We start from the raw sequence: 22,183 nt of genomic DNA, 5'->3' as shown, positions 1-22,183 counted from the left end.
TTTGTTTGTTTTATTTTTATTTTTATCAGAGATTACATTATGTGAAATGTTAATAGATACCATTAATAAAATAGTACTAACCTGTGGTCCATAATTTTCCGAGACCCGTAAGAACCGAACCCAATTGCAATGCCTGACCTGAACTCCCCCTGAGGTGCACACTTCGTCGTAAAGTCCAAACCTATGACGAATCTGAAACAAAGATGATACAAATATATATAATATATATTTGTTAGGGGTGTCCAGAATGAAGACAACGTCCGACATTTAATTTATTCAATAATTTTCAATTCCCTCGCTATAATCTCGCTGATTTGACTGATACGTAAATGCTATGTTGACTAAACACGTATCAACTGATAATATCATTATTAGAAGGACAATCTTCATTAGTACTATATCTGACAAAATAAATATGATTAAAGTTTGCGATGAGGATAATCTCATATCTAGTTCACGTAGGGACAGGATTAGCATATATATAATATTAAAAATAGTGCGTTATCATAGATGGCACAGCAATGCACATAAAATAACTAGAAATCACAGATGCAAATTGCATTTACTTTCTTATCTAACCACAGACTGAAGGGTTTCAATAAAGATAATATGTTAACATTTTTAAGGTTTTTTATTGCTTTATTTCTAAGTGGCCTGTCGTGAAACAACAATATTAATAAATTAGTTAATGATGAATTATACCTAATATTTATTACGATGAATCTTTTAAGTAATATAGATTTTATCCTTAAATTTCTAGGTCCACATCTACGTTTTTATTATATATTGAAAGGTTAGCAAAATCTGCCTATTAGGCATGTGGTGAAGCTAACAGTTATTGTTATCTGTAATTAAGTCTAATTTTGTAAGAACATAAAAAAAATAACAATTTTATTTTTTATTCTTAAGTTTAATTAGTAATCGTGAGAATTAGTTCTAAACGTGCAATAAATACAACATTCAGGACACCTCAATAAATATGGTTTTGTCGTTTTTTACAAAAAACTCATCAATAATGTCTCCTTAGGTGTTAACAGGTAATAAAAATTACATTTGCATAATTTTAACACCAGTGTTTGAAATTTTAGCTGCTTGTGTTCGTGATTAATGATTTCGTTGTTCAACACTAGTATTTAACATATCACATATCATACATATAACATGTAACATATCACTATAATATGCTAAAGCTGAGTCAGCATATCTTTCTATAAGAATAAGTCAATATAATAACCTACTCATACTTACTAACAGAAATTAAAAATTGTTAAACCATCCAAGTGAAGCTCCCAAGTTCAATTTAAAATGAATAAAACATTCCCTTCAAGATTATGCAACGTGACCCAACTATCGATTCAATATCGACTTTTAATCGATCTCACAAATTGTCTCAATCAAATTTAATTGACGTCGTGAGCGCTTCAAAATAAACCAAGAAAGTTCATATATCCCAAGCTGTTTTTACTTTTTTAAGCCTATAACTTAGATTCACAATTTATAATTTTAGATTTTTTTCCAAAGGGGGTTTAATCGCTTTGAAACAATTGTGTAGGACTTAATTTTCGTGTATTATAATATCCAACATGAAAAAAATCATATTATAATTTAATGATTGCGTTCTTAAACAGAAGCCCAAATGAACGTCTGAGCCGCAGGCCAACATTACTGACATCCCAGCACTTACGTCGCATGCGCAGAGTAGGCTTTGCTCGTTTCCAATATACGACGTGGCACGACTCTCTTTACTCTTAATACGAAAGGCAAGGTAATTACAATTGAGTGTTAGAAATGAAACAGTTGAGGGAAATTTATCTATAAATCTGTCAAACTGTACAACTATCGTTGGCAATTGTCAATATCAGCGAAAATACTCGGCTGATAAAACAATTGTTTGTAATAAAATAAAATTAGGAACGATCACCTTTCGTCTTTAATTTTTTATTTATTTATTACTTTTGCACAGTAGTGGTTCTATTGAAAATATGAAGGCGAAGCAATTTAACAAGCGTGGTATAATTTTCGCGTGACAATGAAAACGGTGCAGGCATGATTGCGGCCGGAGGCGATTATTTGCCGCACTTCCACCAAATTGCTCGGCGCACGCGCATATTTTTAAGAACGTCGAACACTTGTTACTTCTATTGACCGTAAACTAATATGGATAGAAATTGGAAACAGGTATTTTATGTCGGTTACATTAAAAATAATAAAGATTAAAAAGTACTAACTTAACTAAGTCATACATTTATATTATTTAGATAATATTTTTGTATGAATTAAAATGGTGAAATGCTGTGACCTTTACAAAGATGAGTTTAGAGAGAAGTAGGTTTTGAAACATTGCTAGCCTGCTCCTGAAGATATCTGATGTCTTTGAGAAAATGTTGCCGCTTTAGAATTTGTTTTTATGATTCATGTAATACATTTTTTTTAATCTTATATATAGAAAACATCAGTTTGTCTGCGGATAGAGCACGTGCCCAACAAGAGAGTAATTCAAGCGAGTCGTGAAGGCCGCAGGTACGCAATAATAATACGACATTACGCGCTACGCTCCGTGTACTGTATGGTGCAAGTGGCAGGTGAGCGTTCTTCTGCACCTTAATGTCCCGTAATGCGAATTAATATAACATTCCATTATTACAGCTACGTATTTTAAGTCTAAACCAATTTAAAAAATAAATATGAAACTATGTATATAAAGGAATTATAAAATGTTATAAAATGCGCATATGATTAGAAAGATATAAGAATTATAATAAGAATAATCCTTCATTATTACAATTGGAAATATTTCTCATACGCGATAAGCATACTTTCATTTACCTATCACATGGACCACGTAAGTCTCAAAGGCGTCTGCGGCCCGGAGTCGTACAGTCATGATCGAAATTGCATCTCATTTTATCTTCGGCCCACCGGTTGATTGTGATCCAATTGACAGCCTTTGCGATGTGAGTGTACAAAATAATAGTTTGCAAATATCAACCCGGAAACTGTTTAATGAGAGGTTTCTATTTTCATCTCATAATAAGGGATCCTTCAACTAAAAAGCGTTATGAGACATTATATGTAAAAAATGTGTACATAACGTGAATTTGGGCGCTTGATGATCTATTAAATAAGCTGATAAACACATTTTTTAAGACTCTTAGTAGTTTTGTACATTTTTCCAGATGGAACTTTAAGATAACTCAATGGTCATGCTCTGCCACTCCCCCTCCAGTACTGCACGTGGTATACCGAAGCGTGACGTCACGCTCAATATTGCACGCAAAAGGCGTGAAATTACACTTGTTTGTTATTCAATTAATTAGCAATTCACCTGTTATTTTGAAATTGATACGGTAATGCACATGTAATTAGTTGTAATTGTGATTATCTTACATTATATAACTGCTTTAGTTGTTTTCAGCAAAGTCGTAGGTAAATGCTGCTGTAAATAACATTAGTAATTAAAATGATTATGTTTACTTTGAATTATGTTCAAATATTACGAAAGTAGTGTGAAAATGTTTGCTACTACGAGTATATGAGGATGGTACCACACGATAGGGCGTGCAAAAAGTACTCAACCGGGCAGACGAAAACTTCCACAATCAACCTGTCACATTTTTAATCAAGGACTTGGCGCATTCTATCGCTTTTTTACTTAAATGCCTTTCTGACGTAATAATTGGTCTAAATAACAGGGTTAAAGCATTCGGGATACACAGAGGCAATTCGGTAAGCGGGAGTAAGCCTTCTAAGCTATCTCCTTTTCTCTTCTGCCTTTTTCTTACAATTTATCTTTCGGTTTCCTTGAAAACACATACATGTTCCCGTATAAACTAGAAAATATGCATCGTATAACATAACGTAAGAAAGCAAGTACTACTGTAGATAAGGCAATAGCTCGTTATTTCGATAAATTAAAACATTAAATGAATTTAACAAATTGCATAACGACCAAAAGGTACCACGAGATATCCATGGAATTCAATTAGGCGTTTTATTACATTGAGAGTAAATACAAAAACATGTTCCAATCTCGTTGCGATGGGGCATAAAAAGACTTAATTTATCCACCATGTCTGATCAATTATGCTGTACGACACGATTGTATTATCCGGTTTTACATACATTACCGGTTTTCGATGTTGTGTCGGTGGCGTTGTTATTTAAGTTCTAGCCCGTGAAGAAGAAGGTATAACAGAAGAAAGCCATATTTCTACATTGGCAACGAAATAGATACGCGTTGTAAGAATTAATAAAATTACTTGATATTAAAAATCCAGCATAACACCAGCAGCGGACTTTCAAATTAGGTTTAGTATATTTTACTAAATGTTGCATATTGAAAACCGACTGGTTAATTATATTCACAGAAGCGATTTTTGAAGCACCTCAATTTTCTCGTCGAATAAATCACTTGCAATCAATTTTAATTCAAATCGAGACAGTAATAATTAAGAAGGCACATAAAGATAATCTATCGAATTAAACTATGCACTAGTTACCTGTGTTTAAGAGATAAATGAGTATTGCCAGCTAAGAAACGAATTAGCATTCCGGGCTTTACCGTTAGCCGATACAAATTCTTTGCCGCACTTATTAATAAGCAAATCTGCTAGACTACTACTTTAAAAGTACCTGAGGCTGAAGTCATGTTTAATTTCCATGATTTAAAGGATATATGTATCTCTTATCGTTGCAATTAAAGGCATCGTACGATTTATATGCAATATAAATATTTTATGGATATTGCTTTCATATAATTATTCATGCAAAAGTTATATTTTATATCAGTCTTACTTACTCCTGTGAAGTATATACTTTATACCATTTATATAAAATGTATCGTAAGTCCAATAGGTCATACATTCCTATAATGACGCAAAAAATATATTTCTATTAATCTGTTAAGTCCAGTCACTTGCCGATTAGTAAAGAAAAATTGTAAAAACGTTTAATGTGATTACAGATAGACCACAATCACGTGTTTTATCAACAAAATGAATGATGTCGGTGGAAATCAAACAGTATTTTATAAAAATAAGGCATACAATAAACGAGCTGAGAAAAAAAGTAATAAATCGATGCGAGCGGTACGTTTGCTTTCACGTTTAACAAATTAATGAACGATTAAGCTACTGATCTTAGTAGTCAGTAATATTCGTTGGGATTTTAATGAGGTGCAACAAATTTTATCAATACTGACAAGGGCAATACGCAAACGAAATTTGTTTAGGTAAGGCTGGATTGCGTTGCCTTTTTATAAGCAAAAGCTAAATCAACAATTATTTTAGCTATCGTCATATCATAGAAAAAAATGTTCACCCATAGATGCAGATATGTTATTAATTTTTGTCCTTATCACTCTCGTGTGATACAAGATAACAATTAATCGCCATGTTACTGTCAGAGTTGAATATTTTTGTATTATAATATAAAAATATTCAACTCTGACAGTAACACAAGACTCTATTTATTTTATTACGACACAGTGAAACTATGTTATTATATAATGGAAAAATGACATCGAAGAAGTCGTAAGATAACTCTAATAGTAACTATTTATAACTGTTAACTTGAGATAAAGATGTAAAGCAAATAAATCGTTTTATTTAAATCGGCTTAACATTGTTGATAACTTAACGTGGTCTGATGCTAATGACAATGGTCCAGCCAATTAAATTAAACTCTCCTAACTTTAAGCTTTTTTAATAAAAACACTGTATTTTATATGTCGATCACTTAAATAGATAAAACAAGTATCACAGGAAACGTAAAAATGTCATTCGTCTCGATATTAATTACTTTATACCAAAACTTGAAAATAATGCGCCTTTAACATTGCGCGCATAATTATCCAGCAATAATTTAGAAAATCAAATGTACAATTTTAATGCTCATATATTATTTATATACCTTTCAAGCCGAACACAGAGAATGAAAATATAATTTTTAACATTTATTGCATTAAGATAAACAATCTAAAACTTGATCACGGGCAAATATTTTCCTATGCGGATGATACAGCTGTACTTTTCACAGGGTTTTACTGGACAGAGCAGTGTTGGCCTAGTGGCTGCAGCGTGCGAGTCTCATCCCAGAGGTCGTAGGTTCGATTCTCGGCTGTGCACCAATGGATTTTCTTTCTATGTGCGCATTTAACATTAGCTCAGAAGGTGAAGTAAAACCTGATGATGAAAACAACAACAAACAACGGCGGGCGTCAGGCACAGAAGTCTGTTCACCTACTTGCCTATTCGATCAACAAATGATCATGAAACAGATACAGAAATATGAGGCCCAGACCTAAAAAGGTTGTAGCGCCATTTGGTTTTAACTGAACAGAAGTAAAAAAATCAACGGAACTTGGACTGACAACTATTGTTAAGTAGCTTGATGGTCTTGTCTCTCAATAAAAAGGAAAGTAAGTATGTCTGACCTATATATGTCTCAGAATCTCTAATCGAACTAAACCACCGAAAGATTTTAAAATTAAAATACATAACTGCGATATGCAAAGAGTCAATAACTGGTCGTGTACTTCAATCACAAAAGTTAGCCCTAACATATATTTAGGCATTTTATAGACGAGCGACTATCATGGTATCCCCATATAGAGTCCATGACAGGTAGATTAAGGAAATTGACATACATTTTTAAAATTTTGCTACACGTTACATGAAATTTAATACTTAAAAGAATTTTCATTTCACTCGCTCAGTCCATTCTAACATATTGTATAAACGTATGGGGAGCGCCAGTAAAACATTTCTTTTTTGAAATAAAGCATGGGGCTGTTTTAAAGGTAATGCTATTCCGATATTCCCATCGAAAGAGCATTACCATCTCAGCCAATTACTTTCCGTTAGGAAGCTGTATAACTTAAGTGTAATTTTAATAGCACAGAGCGATCCAGTAAGGTGTGCCTAAAAAGAGATAGGGGAGCGTCGATCAGACGGTAAGGACTGACTTCGCCGGACACAATATACAAGCAGACTATGTCTATAATAAATTAAATAGGCTGCTGAATATCTACTCGCTCACCGTCTACAATGTAAAAATACGATTAAAGGAGTGGGTTATGAGTACACCTTACGCAGTGTTGGAGATGCTTCTGAGACCTAATACGTAGTCTCACATTTCATTCATGCACTCACTCACGCGTGTTGAAAACAGTTAAAAAAAGAATTACCTCAGGCTTGGCTTTATAACGAATTATACAATAATTTGTTAAAAGCCCACTAAACCAGCTACAATTGATATGTATGCAATTCTTCCAGAGACTTTTTGCTATTTATATGCAGCTGCTGTGCTAACAGAGATTTAACATTGTATCACCACATACATCTCTTTACGAAAACCGAAAATTAGCACGACCATTTGTGTTCAAATAATACCGTTTACAAAATCTTATACATATTCTTATATGTAGTTAAAACATATTTACCCGAACCTTTAACTAAAATTATAACGAGCTGATCATAATATTATACTCTATGCCACTGATTTGGTCTGAATTACTTTGAAGAAATTTATCCGAAGTCCTCTGTTCAAGTATCAGCGCGATGTATGCTCTCAGACAACAGAAAGAAGAAGAAACTCTCTTAGACTACATTTTACGACGCTTCGTGAAAGGTATTTTTTGGAGCGAATCCTACCTAATACAAATTACTATTGACCCTGTTAGAACCACTTGGGTATATTATACTTTTTTGCTCGGCCATTCAACCCCTGATCATCATAATTTCTGACAGTTGGTTAAACTTATAATTTAGGTATTTATGTGTCTTGACAATGAACATGAATAGTTAATAAAATATTAGATGTCAAGTCGCAATGCGGTGAAATATGAGTGAGTAATTTGCGGTGGCTCTTACTGAGGTTACACTGCGGATAGAACCTGTTTAGTATAAACCTCGTATTATATAAATAAATTATTTAAATATCTTGAGTTTAATAAAAAATATAAATTACTATTGAGATCACTGTCTGTTATCAAAGCATGGTTTCTTGATTGGAATTAATTTCAATTAAATTTTCTTTTTTTATAATTTAAGAACGCTCGTAATTAACGTTTATGAACGCTGATTAATTTTTAATTAATTCATAAAAATCCTTAACAGCCCACTTAATCAGTGCGTGTTTATTCTATTAGCCGCCGATCTTAAGTTCACATACAAATAAATTTAAATAAGACATATTTACGGTAAAGTAATTATACCAGAAAATTATTAATCATCGAACCAGACAGAACTGATTGAAATCGAATAAATTACGAAATTAATGTTTCGAGTTGAAGTATTTACTGTCTTTAATGCTAGCAAAGCAAATAAATAGAAATAAAGCCGCCATGCACTAGATATTTTATATAATTAAAAATTGCTAATATTTTATTGGAGAAACAACCGTTACGATATAAGAGACATTTTTATCTGGTTTGGTTTGAGCGTCAATTGACAAAGTCCCACATTCATTAACGACTTCCCTTCCGGTGTTCAGATGGCGTCGAAAGCCTTGACCCTTAATTGCATTATTAATATTCTAATGATTCATTTTATTAAGTGCTATTTCATATAAATAATTTATTTTAAGATGAACTTGTTATTGTTTATGCACCTCACACTGTACAACATGTCTCTTAATGTTATGTTGTGTTTGAACTTTTTGCCGCCCGATAGGTGGCTAATGCATTTGACCCTAACTTATCCACAAGTGTTAACTTTTGAACTATGCTCTTAATATCCGACAACTAATCACTAAGCATTTCCATTACCAATCATTCGGCAGTCACGAACTTTTATTAGCATTGAGGTCTATCTATCAATTCATTCTTGTTCCATTACTGGATCAAAATGAAAGGTGAATATTTAAGATCAAATAATTCAGCGTCAGTGGTCGTACAATTCAAAGAACTCGTTCCATTGATTGATTAAGAAGTAGTAGTGTGGTGAATGCATTCGTTTATAAATACCTGCGATGCGGCAGATGTTAAGTGGCGAAGTAATCACCTATTTGAATTACTCTACATCAATATCAGAAATACAAATCATCTTACTTACATAACAAAAGATAATGTGTAACGATAATAATTCAGAACTGTTAATTTACCATTCGAATTTAATAAGTTACACGGTTGATATAAACATTAAAAGCTAATTCTAGCTAATTTAGGTGGGAAGAATTTAAATATATGAATGAAATTGCATCTCATTATGTTGTTTCCGATAACATTGATAAAGCTTGCCTAACGTGATGCTCGATCGCGTTTCCTCCATAGTGTCTGGGAACCAGAATTTCGTCAGCTCGCAGCGGACGTCCTGTCGTTTTCAAAAAAATTTGCATAATCAATACGAATATTTAATCTCGTTCTGCATTTGATTTGCCTACTTTATTAAGAAAGTGAAAATAGTGTGGAATTATCAATGAAGTTGTAGGTTAACGACCAGAAGTCGACTGTGAGAACGGAGCACAATTGAACGTCATGTGTTCGCATTAGGTTTTTATAGATTGAACAAATCTCCATAAATCAATAATCAGTCACGTACATTAAGTTCAATATCAAACAGAGGTTATTATCATACTTTATATTTGATGCGTGTCGAGTGGCTACTTTTAAAAGAATAGTTGATCTACTTGAGGACATACACGTACATGCTACCTAATCAATTAAAGCCGCAAAAACTAACATTCCTCCATCATGTTCTCATGTTAACGCACCAATGCTCATACAGCGATAGGTATTTGACAATTGATATCAAACTGATCGTAATTTAAGCCGTCACGGTCAACTTGTGACTTTTCTTTTCCCATGATACTCAATACTGATATTCTATAGTAAAATGATTCCGAATAGTTTTAAACCGAATCTATAACATGGAATATATTTGCTGATAAGCAAGCAATTTAAAACAATCTTTCACACTTTCATAAAAAAACAACCTGATTTAAACCTTTATTTGTAAAAAAATATGGAAGCGGCGGTCAACGATAATGTTATGATTATAACAGAATTATTGTTGTAACTTTTTTATTATTTTTGACGAGTAAAGTGAAGAAGTTAACTAATAGTGTGCTCATAAAGCAACTAATATTATCATTATTTTATCGTTGTCCAATACGTCATCAATAGATAAGCACTAATAAAAAACTACGAAAACATTCTCATTCTCATCAAATTACATCGCATTAGTGAAACCATTTTCGAGCATTAGTTATAGTTTTTTTTACCCAAATGTCTAGTCTCTTGGCCATTGATGATTTGTTGATGATTATTTTGTCAGGTAACAAAATATGGGCTTTTTCAAATTTGCACCGGTCTTATTGTATTTTTTACGGTTTATCGCAATTTGACTAATGACGCATATGATGGAGTGTTTCCGGTCTTCAGTTCCGTTACTTATTGGTCCTTGTTGTATGCGTCTTTTAGAACAGACCTTCTTATTGCTGAAGTTAATAGTTGTTTAATTATTATTTTAGGCGTATTTGTCCTCAAAATCTAAAAACCTCTGCGAGCAATGAATATACGCGATCAACCAAATGGCAAAGGCGCAAAACGGGAAAATAGAGGTAATTAAAGAGCAGTTTACTTATTTTAAATATTAATTGATATCAGACACGATTAGAATTTATTATTTCCACTTAAAAGTAGCTAAGTTACGAATGTTTCATGTTTGCGATATTACGAACTTAACCGAAAGGAATATCTCAACGTATTTATGAAATAGACCTGGTACTCCAGTTATTTCATTGCTAACTTGTAACAAATCAAACCAACAAATTGGTTTCCAACAAATAATTATATTTTATTACCTCGCCCTCTAGTTCAGATAACAGTCAAGTAACTATAATTTTCACAGTAACTAGTCTCACCACGACTTACCGGCTGAGATTCTGTCAAGAGTTAAATAAATAACGAATTGAAAGCGAGCCTTCATCATTTACATTTTCACGCTGCGGTTTGAAACGATAGACCAGAAGTATTTTTTACTTCAAATTATTATTGTTTAAAACTTAGCTTTCTTTGTACAGTTATGAACAATAGGTGATCACGACAGAAAGCAGACTCCAGGAGGTTATTGTATTTGGTCGATTATACTGATACCAATTAATTCGATTGAATCGACTAACAAGGTACCATCTGTTTTCAATTAATTAACGTGCTATCGAGATCACCTAATGGTATTAAGCGCTTTTGTTATCATTTATTAATTCGATATTAATCGATTGTTGTAATCGGACAAAAGATAGATTAATAGTTTTGCTTTATCATCAAAATATACCTGCTAAAACTCTTTTGATCCTTATCATCGCATTTAAGAAACATATTCATCTGATTTCCGCTCCTAACGTAAAAGTGCACTTAGAATTAAGGTCGGTTTCCATAATCTTTTCGAAAGCTTAGACAAACAATATTTAGCTCCATCTGTAATTGCTACTCTTAAATTAATGACCAATAATTTAATTAATAGTCTAATAGTACTAGCAACGATCAAATTCTGATGGTTTCATAAAATAATATCGCCTTTATCAAAGATACCGCAAGTGACCATTACATATCAAATTTTATTTCTTTCAATACGGTTCAAGAGTAGATAAGCCTCCTTCTATTTGTTGTTCATTTATGGCTTAGATAATAATATAAGTTTGAATATTATTAACGATTTGCATGCGCTTATCACATCAGATTATAGTACAGTTTTTACGATACCGATATAAGATTTCAATGGCCATATTCATTTAGCAATTACAGTCCAAACTGATGTTTTGAAAATTAAAACTTTTTGTATTATATTGACGAGAACTGAATTTTAAATGAGAAATAACAAAAGAGCTACAAGTCTATTTCTCTTTAACGTTATCTTACGTATTATGTTTCGCTTGCAAAACTATTATCGAATTTGATAAAACATTCAGCGGCTATTATAAGTTTATATTATATATATATTATTATATTATTATATATATATTATATTAATTTAAATGAAAAATAAAATATGCTACGAAGGCGGCTTGCCTTTATGTGATTATTTTTCTACCATAAAGATAAACATCCTGGAAATGCGTTAGCAACACCCGCGTAATATTTGAGTGTTTTTTATTAATGGAGTTAACATATTATCATTCTCTTCATGGGCAAAGTTTACTTTGATAAACAGGATTAAGGATTTTTGGCATTAATGAGGCACGGACAATTTCGTTAATGCTTATTTATACACCTAGTATATTATATTAACGTTAGCATTGTGTTTAAATAATAATAAAAATATTTATATTTTGTCCAATATAAAATATAAATAAAGTCAGATACAACAAATTTACAATTACAATAAACTTATAAAAGCAGATTTTTGATTTGCCAAAAACTTTGATAATCAAATTTATCTCAAATTAGTCTAAATAGTTAATCATAAAGTACATTTTATGCAAGTACTTACTACTGGCACTTTCCACCAACCCAACGACGGCTTAGAAGAAGCTACTCGCATTTACTTCCTACAAAAGACTAGACAATATGGCGATAAAAAAATCTTTTCCATGCAAGTTCATCGGCCAAGGAAAAACTGATGTGACGCAATCCAGTGAAACACAATTATCTCATGAATGAACTTTCGCTTTTGTTGAACCACTGTTCTCTCTAATGTGGTAACTTATTCGCTTTTTACTTCGTATTGTTTAGCTCCATTTTGGCCAAGCCGGAAACCTTACTGGCCAGTGACAATGCGAAAGTCTTCTTTAAAAGTTTGTAAAAATTTAAATTTATTCTCAAGAAATGCATATACCAATATGTCTTAGAAAGTAGTAAGTATATTTTTAAACATACTTACTTACTTACTACACGCTCCGCTGGCGCAACGTCCCAAAGTGAGTCTTAGCCTCTGACACAAGACAATGCCACTTTCATCGATCTTGCGCTGCTGTTTGCCAATCGGCCACTTGAAGTTCGTGTAAGCCCGTCTCCGTGGCGTCCTTCCAGCGGTATCTGGGCCGGCCCCGTAACCATCAACCAATCAACCTTGTGCTACCAATGATAACGCCTTATACCAATGTCGAGCTCAATAATGTTACGGATAACACGGTCTACTGCTTAGTTGAACAACATTTGGGTTAAGGCGTCCCTACAGTCCAACCCCGTTATTGAATATAGTATATAAATAAATAAGTGAATTAAATTGACTATATTAAATACAATCTTCTGTTTTTAAGCTCCATCGTGTAATACACAACACGTTTAAAAATTAGAATTATATTTAAAAGGACTTCTAAGTTCGTAGTATCCGAAAATAACTCCAAAGTGAAACCCTTTAAATTATTATATTTAGTATTGTTTAGAATTGTTGCTGTAATGCTGTGTTATAATCTTAGTAATGAAATAATTTTAGAAAATATATAGCACATTCTTTTGTTTACGAGACAAAGCGAAGAAAACGTGTGAACACATTAGAGAGGTATTATCTCGGGCTCAGTTACACACGAAATGAAGTAATTATCGTACGATGACATATCTATCTATATGTTAGGTAGCAACAGAACAAATGCAATAGAGAAATACGAATTTGGTCAAATTTAGTTACAAACTTTGTACCACATCGCGGACTATTACAATAAAGTTTAGATTAAGAGGTGAGTTATTCTCTCGTTCTATATAAACAGTTCATTCCAATAAAAGCAATAAATCAATGTGTCTGTTATAGATGGATCTCTCCTAACCACACTCTCACAATTATTCATAAACATTATGCGTTCGTGATTCATGTATTAGAGTTACAACTTACGAACTGTAATTATTGACCGTAGGTGTGGCGAACGGGGTTTTAATTATTGCATTATTATTTTTAAGTTTCAGAGCATTTAGAAAATGACCAATTTAGTTGCTTCCGTCGCGAGTATTTATTAAAACTTAAAGAGAAATAGTTACGTGGAATGACTGAGAAAAGAAAACTGATTGACAAGTTCCTAGCTGTATGTGATCACACTCTACTTATTCAAGGGACCGACTAGACTTGAACAAACTGAATAGTGTCCTGGCGTCAGAGCACCGATAAATCCGCCACTACAACTGTAGTAACAATAAAAGATGTGACATCTAAAAACTAGCACAAGAAATATACACGTTGTAGGTATAACCGAAACAGTAACTAGAATCAGAATTATTGTTAATAACCACCTGGCTTAGAAGTCGATCTACTGAGTTTGAATGCTCTGTGGTATTATTATAAATAGCCGTTGTCAAAACATCTCAGACAATTGTAATTAGCCTCTTGTATGGAACAAAGCTGGGGCCGTAATGACCGCCACAGCGCGTGCTTCCTTACGAAAAGTTTCAGCGGGTTAACTTAAAGGCTGGATTATATAAAATGTATGTAGGTATATTGTAACGGACTCGAATCATCTATAGCATTACCACTATATATATTATTTTTCTTTGTTATAGTGTGTAACCGAAACGAGGCTTCGTATTTAAAAAAAATATATCATTACCAAACATTTTATATACGAGATATAACCAAAAATCTGACAGCTCAGTAGACAACAACTAAATATTTAGACTGATAGAAATATATATATGATATTACTGATATTTTGCTCCTCTATTAAACGTTTAACTTTTTAATAAATCGCTTACACTTGTAAATTGTACCGAATGAGAAGTGGCTCACTCAATGAAAGCTTAACGAACTGAAATTAATTACGAAAACAGTATTACAAATACAAATATGCCTTTGTGTGAACAATGCACCCGTCTTAATTAGGAACTCACTTGAATCTCACAAATTTCACCAATACCATATTATTATACAATTCAATCAACTAAACATTATTGTTCTTGTAATTGTCTTATCGTACAAATATTATGACATACTTATTACAGGAATAGTAATTTGTGCAAATAAATATTGCATTTGATACGGAAGAGGAAACCAAACTATTCTATACACTTTATCAATTGCTTGGGTAAAACATTGTCGCAATTTCGATCGTAATCATTACTTTATTGTATCTCACTATTATTTCAGATAACAGGATAGATGAATCACACGATGATGTATAAAAAAAGTAAATTTTTTCGAGATTCGAGGTTTTTGTTTCCTAATATCACCATCATAATCACCTATATTTTTTTTGCATAATTAAATATGTGTATGTATGTTTCTTGTCAAAACAAATCCACCGATTTTTCTCTCCTAGGACAGACTTTACAACGGCGACATCGTAGCACACCGGTGTTATAGAATAATAATGGAGCAATTTTCTCTTTGTTTACCGAAGTAAGTGGTAGGCTTTAACACCTTTTACTCACTGAGCACACCGGGCGTTCCTTAAACTGATTTAGTTTGAATTAGTTGATTTCGGTGAAAGTCATGCATATCTCGATATTTCCATTCACAGACCTCATCGGTAGGCTTTTTACAATTTGAAAAATTATACTTATTGTTGCTGTAATTAGTTAAAGTTTCTTAAGCGTAAACGTATAACGAAAGAACGAATATATCTCCTTAATAAAAGAAATTAAATTTGAAAAAAGTTGAATTGTAATTGTAAAACTTATGATTACAATAGATATTAGATATATAAAGGTATGTACCACCTAACACTTGAACTGTACGAACCAATTTGAAATAGCTCTACGATATTACTAGTAAAGTGTTGCATATCGATAAACAAACAATTTGAAACAATCGAATCTGTATTGGAAACAATCATGCGGTTATACCAACAGTGTAATTCTATGATTGGAGATAAAAACCATCTCAAACCGAGGCGCTACGTGAGCTTCGTCGGCTGAACCACTTGCGGTCAAAAACATTTTTTATACTTATTGAAATATTTCTTTGTGCATAGACGGAGGTCTTAAACCGAGCTAACAACGCTCATGCCTTCCTAGATGTATCAACGAAGCTGGACTGAAATGAAAAACTGACGTTTATTTACCGCACGCTCGGCAGCATTTTTAGCCAGCGATTAACATAATTAATAAGTGATGTCAGTCTGATACTTATTTTGATAATAATTTCAGTGCGCCCCAGCATTCGACTCAATAGACGTTATTTAATCAATTCGGAGTGAGTCATTTCCTTCGTGAAAACTTGCAGAAACATAAAGCCGCGGATTATATCAATCGGATATTGTTAATTATACAAGTGATATTTTAAAATGATATTTACATATAATATGGGATATGTGTACGAGGATACAGTAATTCAACAAAAATCATTTATTTAAAATTAAGTAGATATGTGATAGTAACTTGAGATCTTACTATTAAGATATATTATAAAACTATAGTATTAGAAAACGGTCACTATAAATGCATCTCGGTACCTTTATCAGCCAGACCGCGACATTAGCATTATTAATAAAAAATAATAATCGGGATTGTTTAGCACTTATTACCTCAATATCAGTTACCAGATCTAGTTGTGCTAAATGGGACAAGCATATGAATATTTGTGTTTTTTTAAATGAGTTCGTCACTACGAACTATGCAAAGTGCTATATTATCACACTTTAGTTTGATAAAGCAATATAAAATTATACAGTTTAGCTACTGAAATATTCAATATACTGTCAATACATTAGGAGTCAATTAGCACTAGGGCCATTTTATAGTTTATCGATGTTGAAGATAATTTTACATAACTTCCCATCACATACTCGTATTATTTTCAGGTACTCACATCATGATCGGGCGCATAAGAGTAGACATGAAGCTTATCGATTCTTATCGTCCCCTGAAACGGATACAAAAGTGCACCCCTGGCTAATTCCGTGGACGTCCAAACGCTAACCGAAGCCTCCCGACCTCTAGCCCCTCCCGGCCTCAAAGCCAAGCTCAGCTCTTGAGGGATCAGTACTAAAGTCTCCATCTTACTGGCACATATCCCGAAATCGGTCGAGTCCTCAAGCCCGTGTCACAAATGAATAATCACCGGGAATGCGCCCGCTCGCCTTCATCACAATTAATGAGCATAAATAATTTATTGGGAAGATGAGGCCTTATCGATGTCGCGCTGATGGATCGTCCTTTAAAACGTCGCGATAAATTACACAGCCCTACACTGATTTCGGTAAGGTTCGTTCAACTCCGATATCGTTGCACGATACCGATGGGGCGGTCGCGAGATAGGATGCGCGCGCGATCTTGTCTGAACGAGCACTGAAGGAAGCGCTAACATTGACCTTAGGCACGGCCGTGATCGCGTTTACAGTTCATTTTTTGTTCGATAAAAAGGAGAGGAGTAAGGCCCTACAGAGGCCGCTGCGAGCGGTTCGAGGCAATTGGGATCTTGGGCGTTCGCGTTAGGGGCTATTCGAGCGTTTGATCGAGTTTGTAAGACGTCAAGTGAGGTGCCCCCTCCATAGGCGGCACCTGCCGACTCGTGCGCCGCCCGTCACAGCGCCAGAGCCTTCGCTCCGCGCACCTGATCCCAACGTATTTTTTAATGCTACCTGTCCGTTTTTTTTATTTTCGCATCTGCCCTAATGATTTTTGATAACGTGTAGAAGTTCTATTTGTGTCCTTCGTATATTTTTGTGGATGTTCAATTGTGATACTCACTAATGACATAGATGGAATAGATATTGCGCCCCAAAGGTGTAATTTCATATTATAATTTTTTTATAGAATAAATTAGTAATTTAAAACGTTTAGCGTAACGCATTGCCGTATTGCCAATTAATTCGAAACATCCCCTGCAGACACTTCTATAAACTATCACCATGACCGTTAACCTGTAATGGTAGAATCAATTAGTGACAGTTACACCGTATTCCACACGACTGGATCAAGTAGAACAAAAAGATGATATCTTTGGATTGCTAACCGAACGGACATCTCTAGATAGTAGGTAGGTACATATTGAAATTCAACTCAATGAATAATATCACAATCTCACGTATTAATTATTAGCCTTACTTAAAACTGATTCATCAGGAGGTACTTGTCGGATTGCGGTTAGGCGCCAGGTGTGTTAGGTCATCGACATTCTGCATCATACACCTATCATGCCCTCATTCAATAACGGACCTTCAACACATACCATTACAGGCTATTTTCTACTGAACGTGATAATCTTCGGGTACGGGACAGCATATCTTAGTTAAGGTTTAATTAATTCAGTTTATTGTGTTCTATATAATATCGTGATTAATTTGCCATTCCTATTTTTATTAGTTTTATTTAAATTAACAGTTAATACGTACAACTATTATATGTAACTTATTTCATCATTTTGTTAAATTTTATTACTTTACGAAATTATTGCGAAATACATATTTATAAAGAATAAATTTGCTCTAGTCTACTTAAAGGTCCTTTAAGTAAGGCGTTATAAAACATATGGCATTACAATGAAAAGCACTACATGAATTATACGATTTAATATCTATTCATATGACGATCGCATACAATAATGCTACAGCGCACTCTCCGGTTAACATTCGAGACAGATTTATGTCAGTCCAAAATAAGCAATTGACAGATTTACATGATTGTATGTTATTTAAAAATGTATTCATAAATCACGCGAGGAGCTTATGGGCGGAGTTTGGGCAGGGCGTGGTCAATGCAGGGCCGCCCCAGCTCGCGCGCACTGTGCATTACCGGATTGTATTGTTTGGAAGGTTTTACTCGCGATTGGCTGGACATGCGCATTGTTGAGCTTTGTTCCAATTCCGAATTAAGATGTGAAGCATATTGGTATGTTATCTATTTATATATATCAGAGTTCAAAGACTATCTATATGTGATTCATGTTTTGAAACTGTCAAACTCATGACTAATAGGTTCGGATGTGAGTTAGTTAAAACAATCCGTATCACAATATTGTCATGTTATTTTACAAGGGAAGTGAATAATTAGCGATATATTTTCATAAATTTATTCACGATAATGAATTTCATGTAATTTTATTAACATAACATGTCATATGTTCACGGAAGGGCCTTGAATGGAGACAAAAATACGAACAAACACGTGTCGATATTTCACTTCAAAGACCCGAAGGCGGAGAAAGTTAATGGCAGCTACTGTTCTACTTCTAGTAAGTAGATATCTAGTAGGTACAAAAATCTTGTTCTCCATAGCTCTAATGGTTACTGACCAATGCCCAGACAGCAACAAGCGAATTGTTACTCCCTTAACATAATGCCTGAAAGCTTTCGGTCAATGGAGGGATTCGCTTGTTCGTGTTTAACCTGTCGTAGAAGTTGGTAGTTCACAGGAAAACATATATAAGTACAAAAAAGAAATCGTAAGCCCTTTTAACGCGTTATATCCCGCGCTAGATGGACACTAAGCACGAGTAATCGGATTTTATTCTCGACACTGAGCAAGCTGTGTCTTTTACGAACGTTTAAAACGCTTTGAAATCTAAGCAGATGTTGGGTTTTCACATTCTTAGCTAGCTTGTTTATTCACGTTGCTGGCATAGGATTACTCTGCTTAATTTTTAAATCTGCCTCCCAAAGTCACGTTAAGATAATCTTATAAAACAATCGGATGAGACTGATGAGATGAGGATTTAATATTTTTATTTTCTCAAGAAATAATAATGCCATGATTATATTTAATACAACTCTGGATCGTTTATAAACTGCCTATTATCATCAATTCATTTCAAGTCAATTTGAGCGAACGATCTAAATCCTCTGTCTTCCGTCGTCAGTATTGTTCACTTTTGAATGTTTGGGTCGGAATTAATGTCAGATTCGAGAGTAGATTTTCTTTGGGCTTAAATATTCATGTATAAATTCATGTATAAGTTAAGAACGACCGCAAGCGCGACTAATAATACAAATTTGCAAAGAAGTTGAAGATACTACTGTTTTTCTTATTTTGATAAATTTGTTAAAAAATGAGGTGAGATGTATATTATATAACCGTTCATTAGTTAATTAGTTAGTTAGTTGTCAATTGGACCAAACCAAAGTTTACAATTATCGCACACTTGAAGCCACAACGAGCCCTTTAGTTTCTCCCACACTCATAAATTGTAATATAACATTCTCGTTGACATCTCGACATTGTCCAAAAGGTCGTCTACACTAATATTTATATTTTTAACATATCCACAACAACCGCCACAGAACTTAACTTGTGTAAACGCTCTAGATTTTTAATACTTAGTTTGGCATACATTACGCATATCTTCTTTATTTGAATTAAATTATTCTTTAAATATAGGACAAACCTATTATAAATTATGACACACAAATTATATATTTTATGAATTTGTAACTATTTCTAGTAAAAAGTAGTAATTCTCAAATAATAATTAAAGATGAGGAAAAAGGCTTTGTTGGTAATGCGGTGTTCTTGGGACTTACTTTAGATAGTAAACTCCAGTGGGGCCCTACACATAGAAGGTATTTCGAATAGATTAAGTTCTACAGCGTTGGCAGAAAAAAAGATACGCGATCTTACGGATGAGAATACAGGAAAGCTTGTTTATTTCAGCTATTTTCATAGCATCATATGGTGTTATTTAGTGGGGAAATGCAGCTGACATTTAATAAATATTTGTAGTGCAAACGCGGGCTATAAGAACGATCTGTGGTTTGTCTCCATGGGAGTCATTCCGAAGGAAGTTTAAGGAATTACATATTTTGACTTTGGCAAGTCAATACATTTATGAGAATATTTTGTATGTGCGAATAATTATAGACATCATTAAAAAGAATAGTAGCTTCCATAATTATAGTACTCGTAATAAAGAGAAAATTAGCGCACCAACAACAAAGCTGCATAAAACGAGTAATTCTTTCCAAGTCAATAAATAAATTTAAATCGTACGTTAAAGTTTACTTTACTGCTGCTTGGCCTATTATATTACAAATGAAAATTTAAACGATCCTATTGCTCGGATATAAATTGCTCCAGTAGGTTACGCGACTGAATCTCTCGGCTGCATTTCCACACTTCCAGACAGTGGGAGCTCGTCAACATTTACGACTGTTTTAATGTAAAGTGGGAACAAACCGTGATCCAAATGTTATCAAATGATTTCAGTATAATTAGTATTATTATTTTCTTATGTAGCCAAGTTCACATTTCAACGATCGTCATGCTCGCTTATATGTCATTGCTTGTGGCGGCGTCCATGCGTCGGGTTGGCCATGCGTGATTCTCGTGAACGGGTACTACTTGTGGTGATCGTACTTGTATTCGTATATGCGGTGATGGTTATTTCGACTATATATTGTCGTGTTGTTCCCACGAGAATGTAAGCGTGTGCGTGCTCCTATTTCACCATGCCTCCTGCTGATAGAGGACCTTTGACAAACTGAGACGAATCTTTGTTTTTAATTTATTTTATTATTATTTATCACTTAAGATGTTATGTGGAATATGGTGTAATGGTTTCAGCTTCTTACAAACGATTTTATTTAAAAAACTTGGCGATTAAAAGAGTGGCGGAGAGTTTATTGCCAGTTATTATCTTCCGTTCTACGCCATTGATTTGAGAACTAGCAGTAAATGTAAATTTAGAAGCATTTAATGTATATTTATTTTTTTGACGTTCTTAAATGTAAAAATAATGTAGGTAACATTATCTTACCCACATGAATAATTATTTTTCACTTTAACTTTGACTGCTTCATGATATTGTGTCATTTCAAAGTATGTGTTCCATTATCAATCACAGCAAAACCTCCAGTTACCTTTGGTGTACCGCTCCGACCGAAAAAAGAAGTAGTATCTTCGAGGCAGTGAAATATATAGGTACATCAATATAGATAATAAGCATTTGAATTATTATGTAAACTGCGTCTGACAACTGTACTTAAGTCATAAAATTATTATAAGTTACGACACGAAACAACAATACGGGCCAAACACTTAGCATGAAAAATCTCCAGTTCAGACGGAGGCAGTGTTTAATTAATTTATAATCTGCGGCCATCGACAATTATATCCAGTGTTAGAACATGTAGGCGAGCGAAGCGGAAGCGACGTTGACTGAATGTTCAAAGAGTGAGTACAAATAATTTAACTTTTTTTATGATACATAACAGTGAAACATATTTACATTGAATGCAACTGACATCAACGTAGACACAAAATTGCCTTCAAATAGATTTTTAATTTTTTTATGTAAAATATTATTACCATATACCTATATATTGAATAATATGTTAATGTGTTACTAATAATTAAAATAATTAAATTATTTATTTTCATTATTATAAC

At 33.5% G+C, this 22,183-nt stretch overlaps 1 protein-coding gene across 1 annotated transcript in view; it reads right to left on the bottom strand.

Moving 5' to 3' along the window:
* LOC123708469 (zinc finger protein 177-like) overlaps nucleotides 1-17,128 on the bottom strand; it is a 28,280-nt gene extending 11,152 nt beyond the window's left edge. The window contains exons 1-2 of the mRNA XM_045659188.1: nucleotides 16,671-17,128; nucleotides 82-192 (exon numbers count right to left, since the gene is read on the bottom strand). Of these exons, the coding sequence (XP_045515144.1) occupies nucleotides 82-192; nucleotides 16,671-16,859 (300 nt within the window). The 5' untranslated portion in view covers nucleotides 16,860-17,128. The remainder of the gene's footprint in view (nucleotides 1-81; nucleotides 193-16,670) is intronic.
* Nucleotides 17,129-22,183: the final 5,055 nt, after the last annotated feature.

This window comes from Pieris brassicae, chromosome 4 (genome assembly GCF_905147105.1).
Source record: "Pieris brassicae chromosome 4, ilPieBrab1.1, whole genome shotgun sequence".
Classification (NCBI taxonomy): Eukaryota; Metazoa; Arthropoda; class Insecta; order Lepidoptera; family Pieridae; genus Pieris; species Pieris brassicae.
The sequence above is the reverse complement of the archived record's forward strand: the minus strand, read 5'-3'. Positions and strand labels throughout refer to the sequence as shown.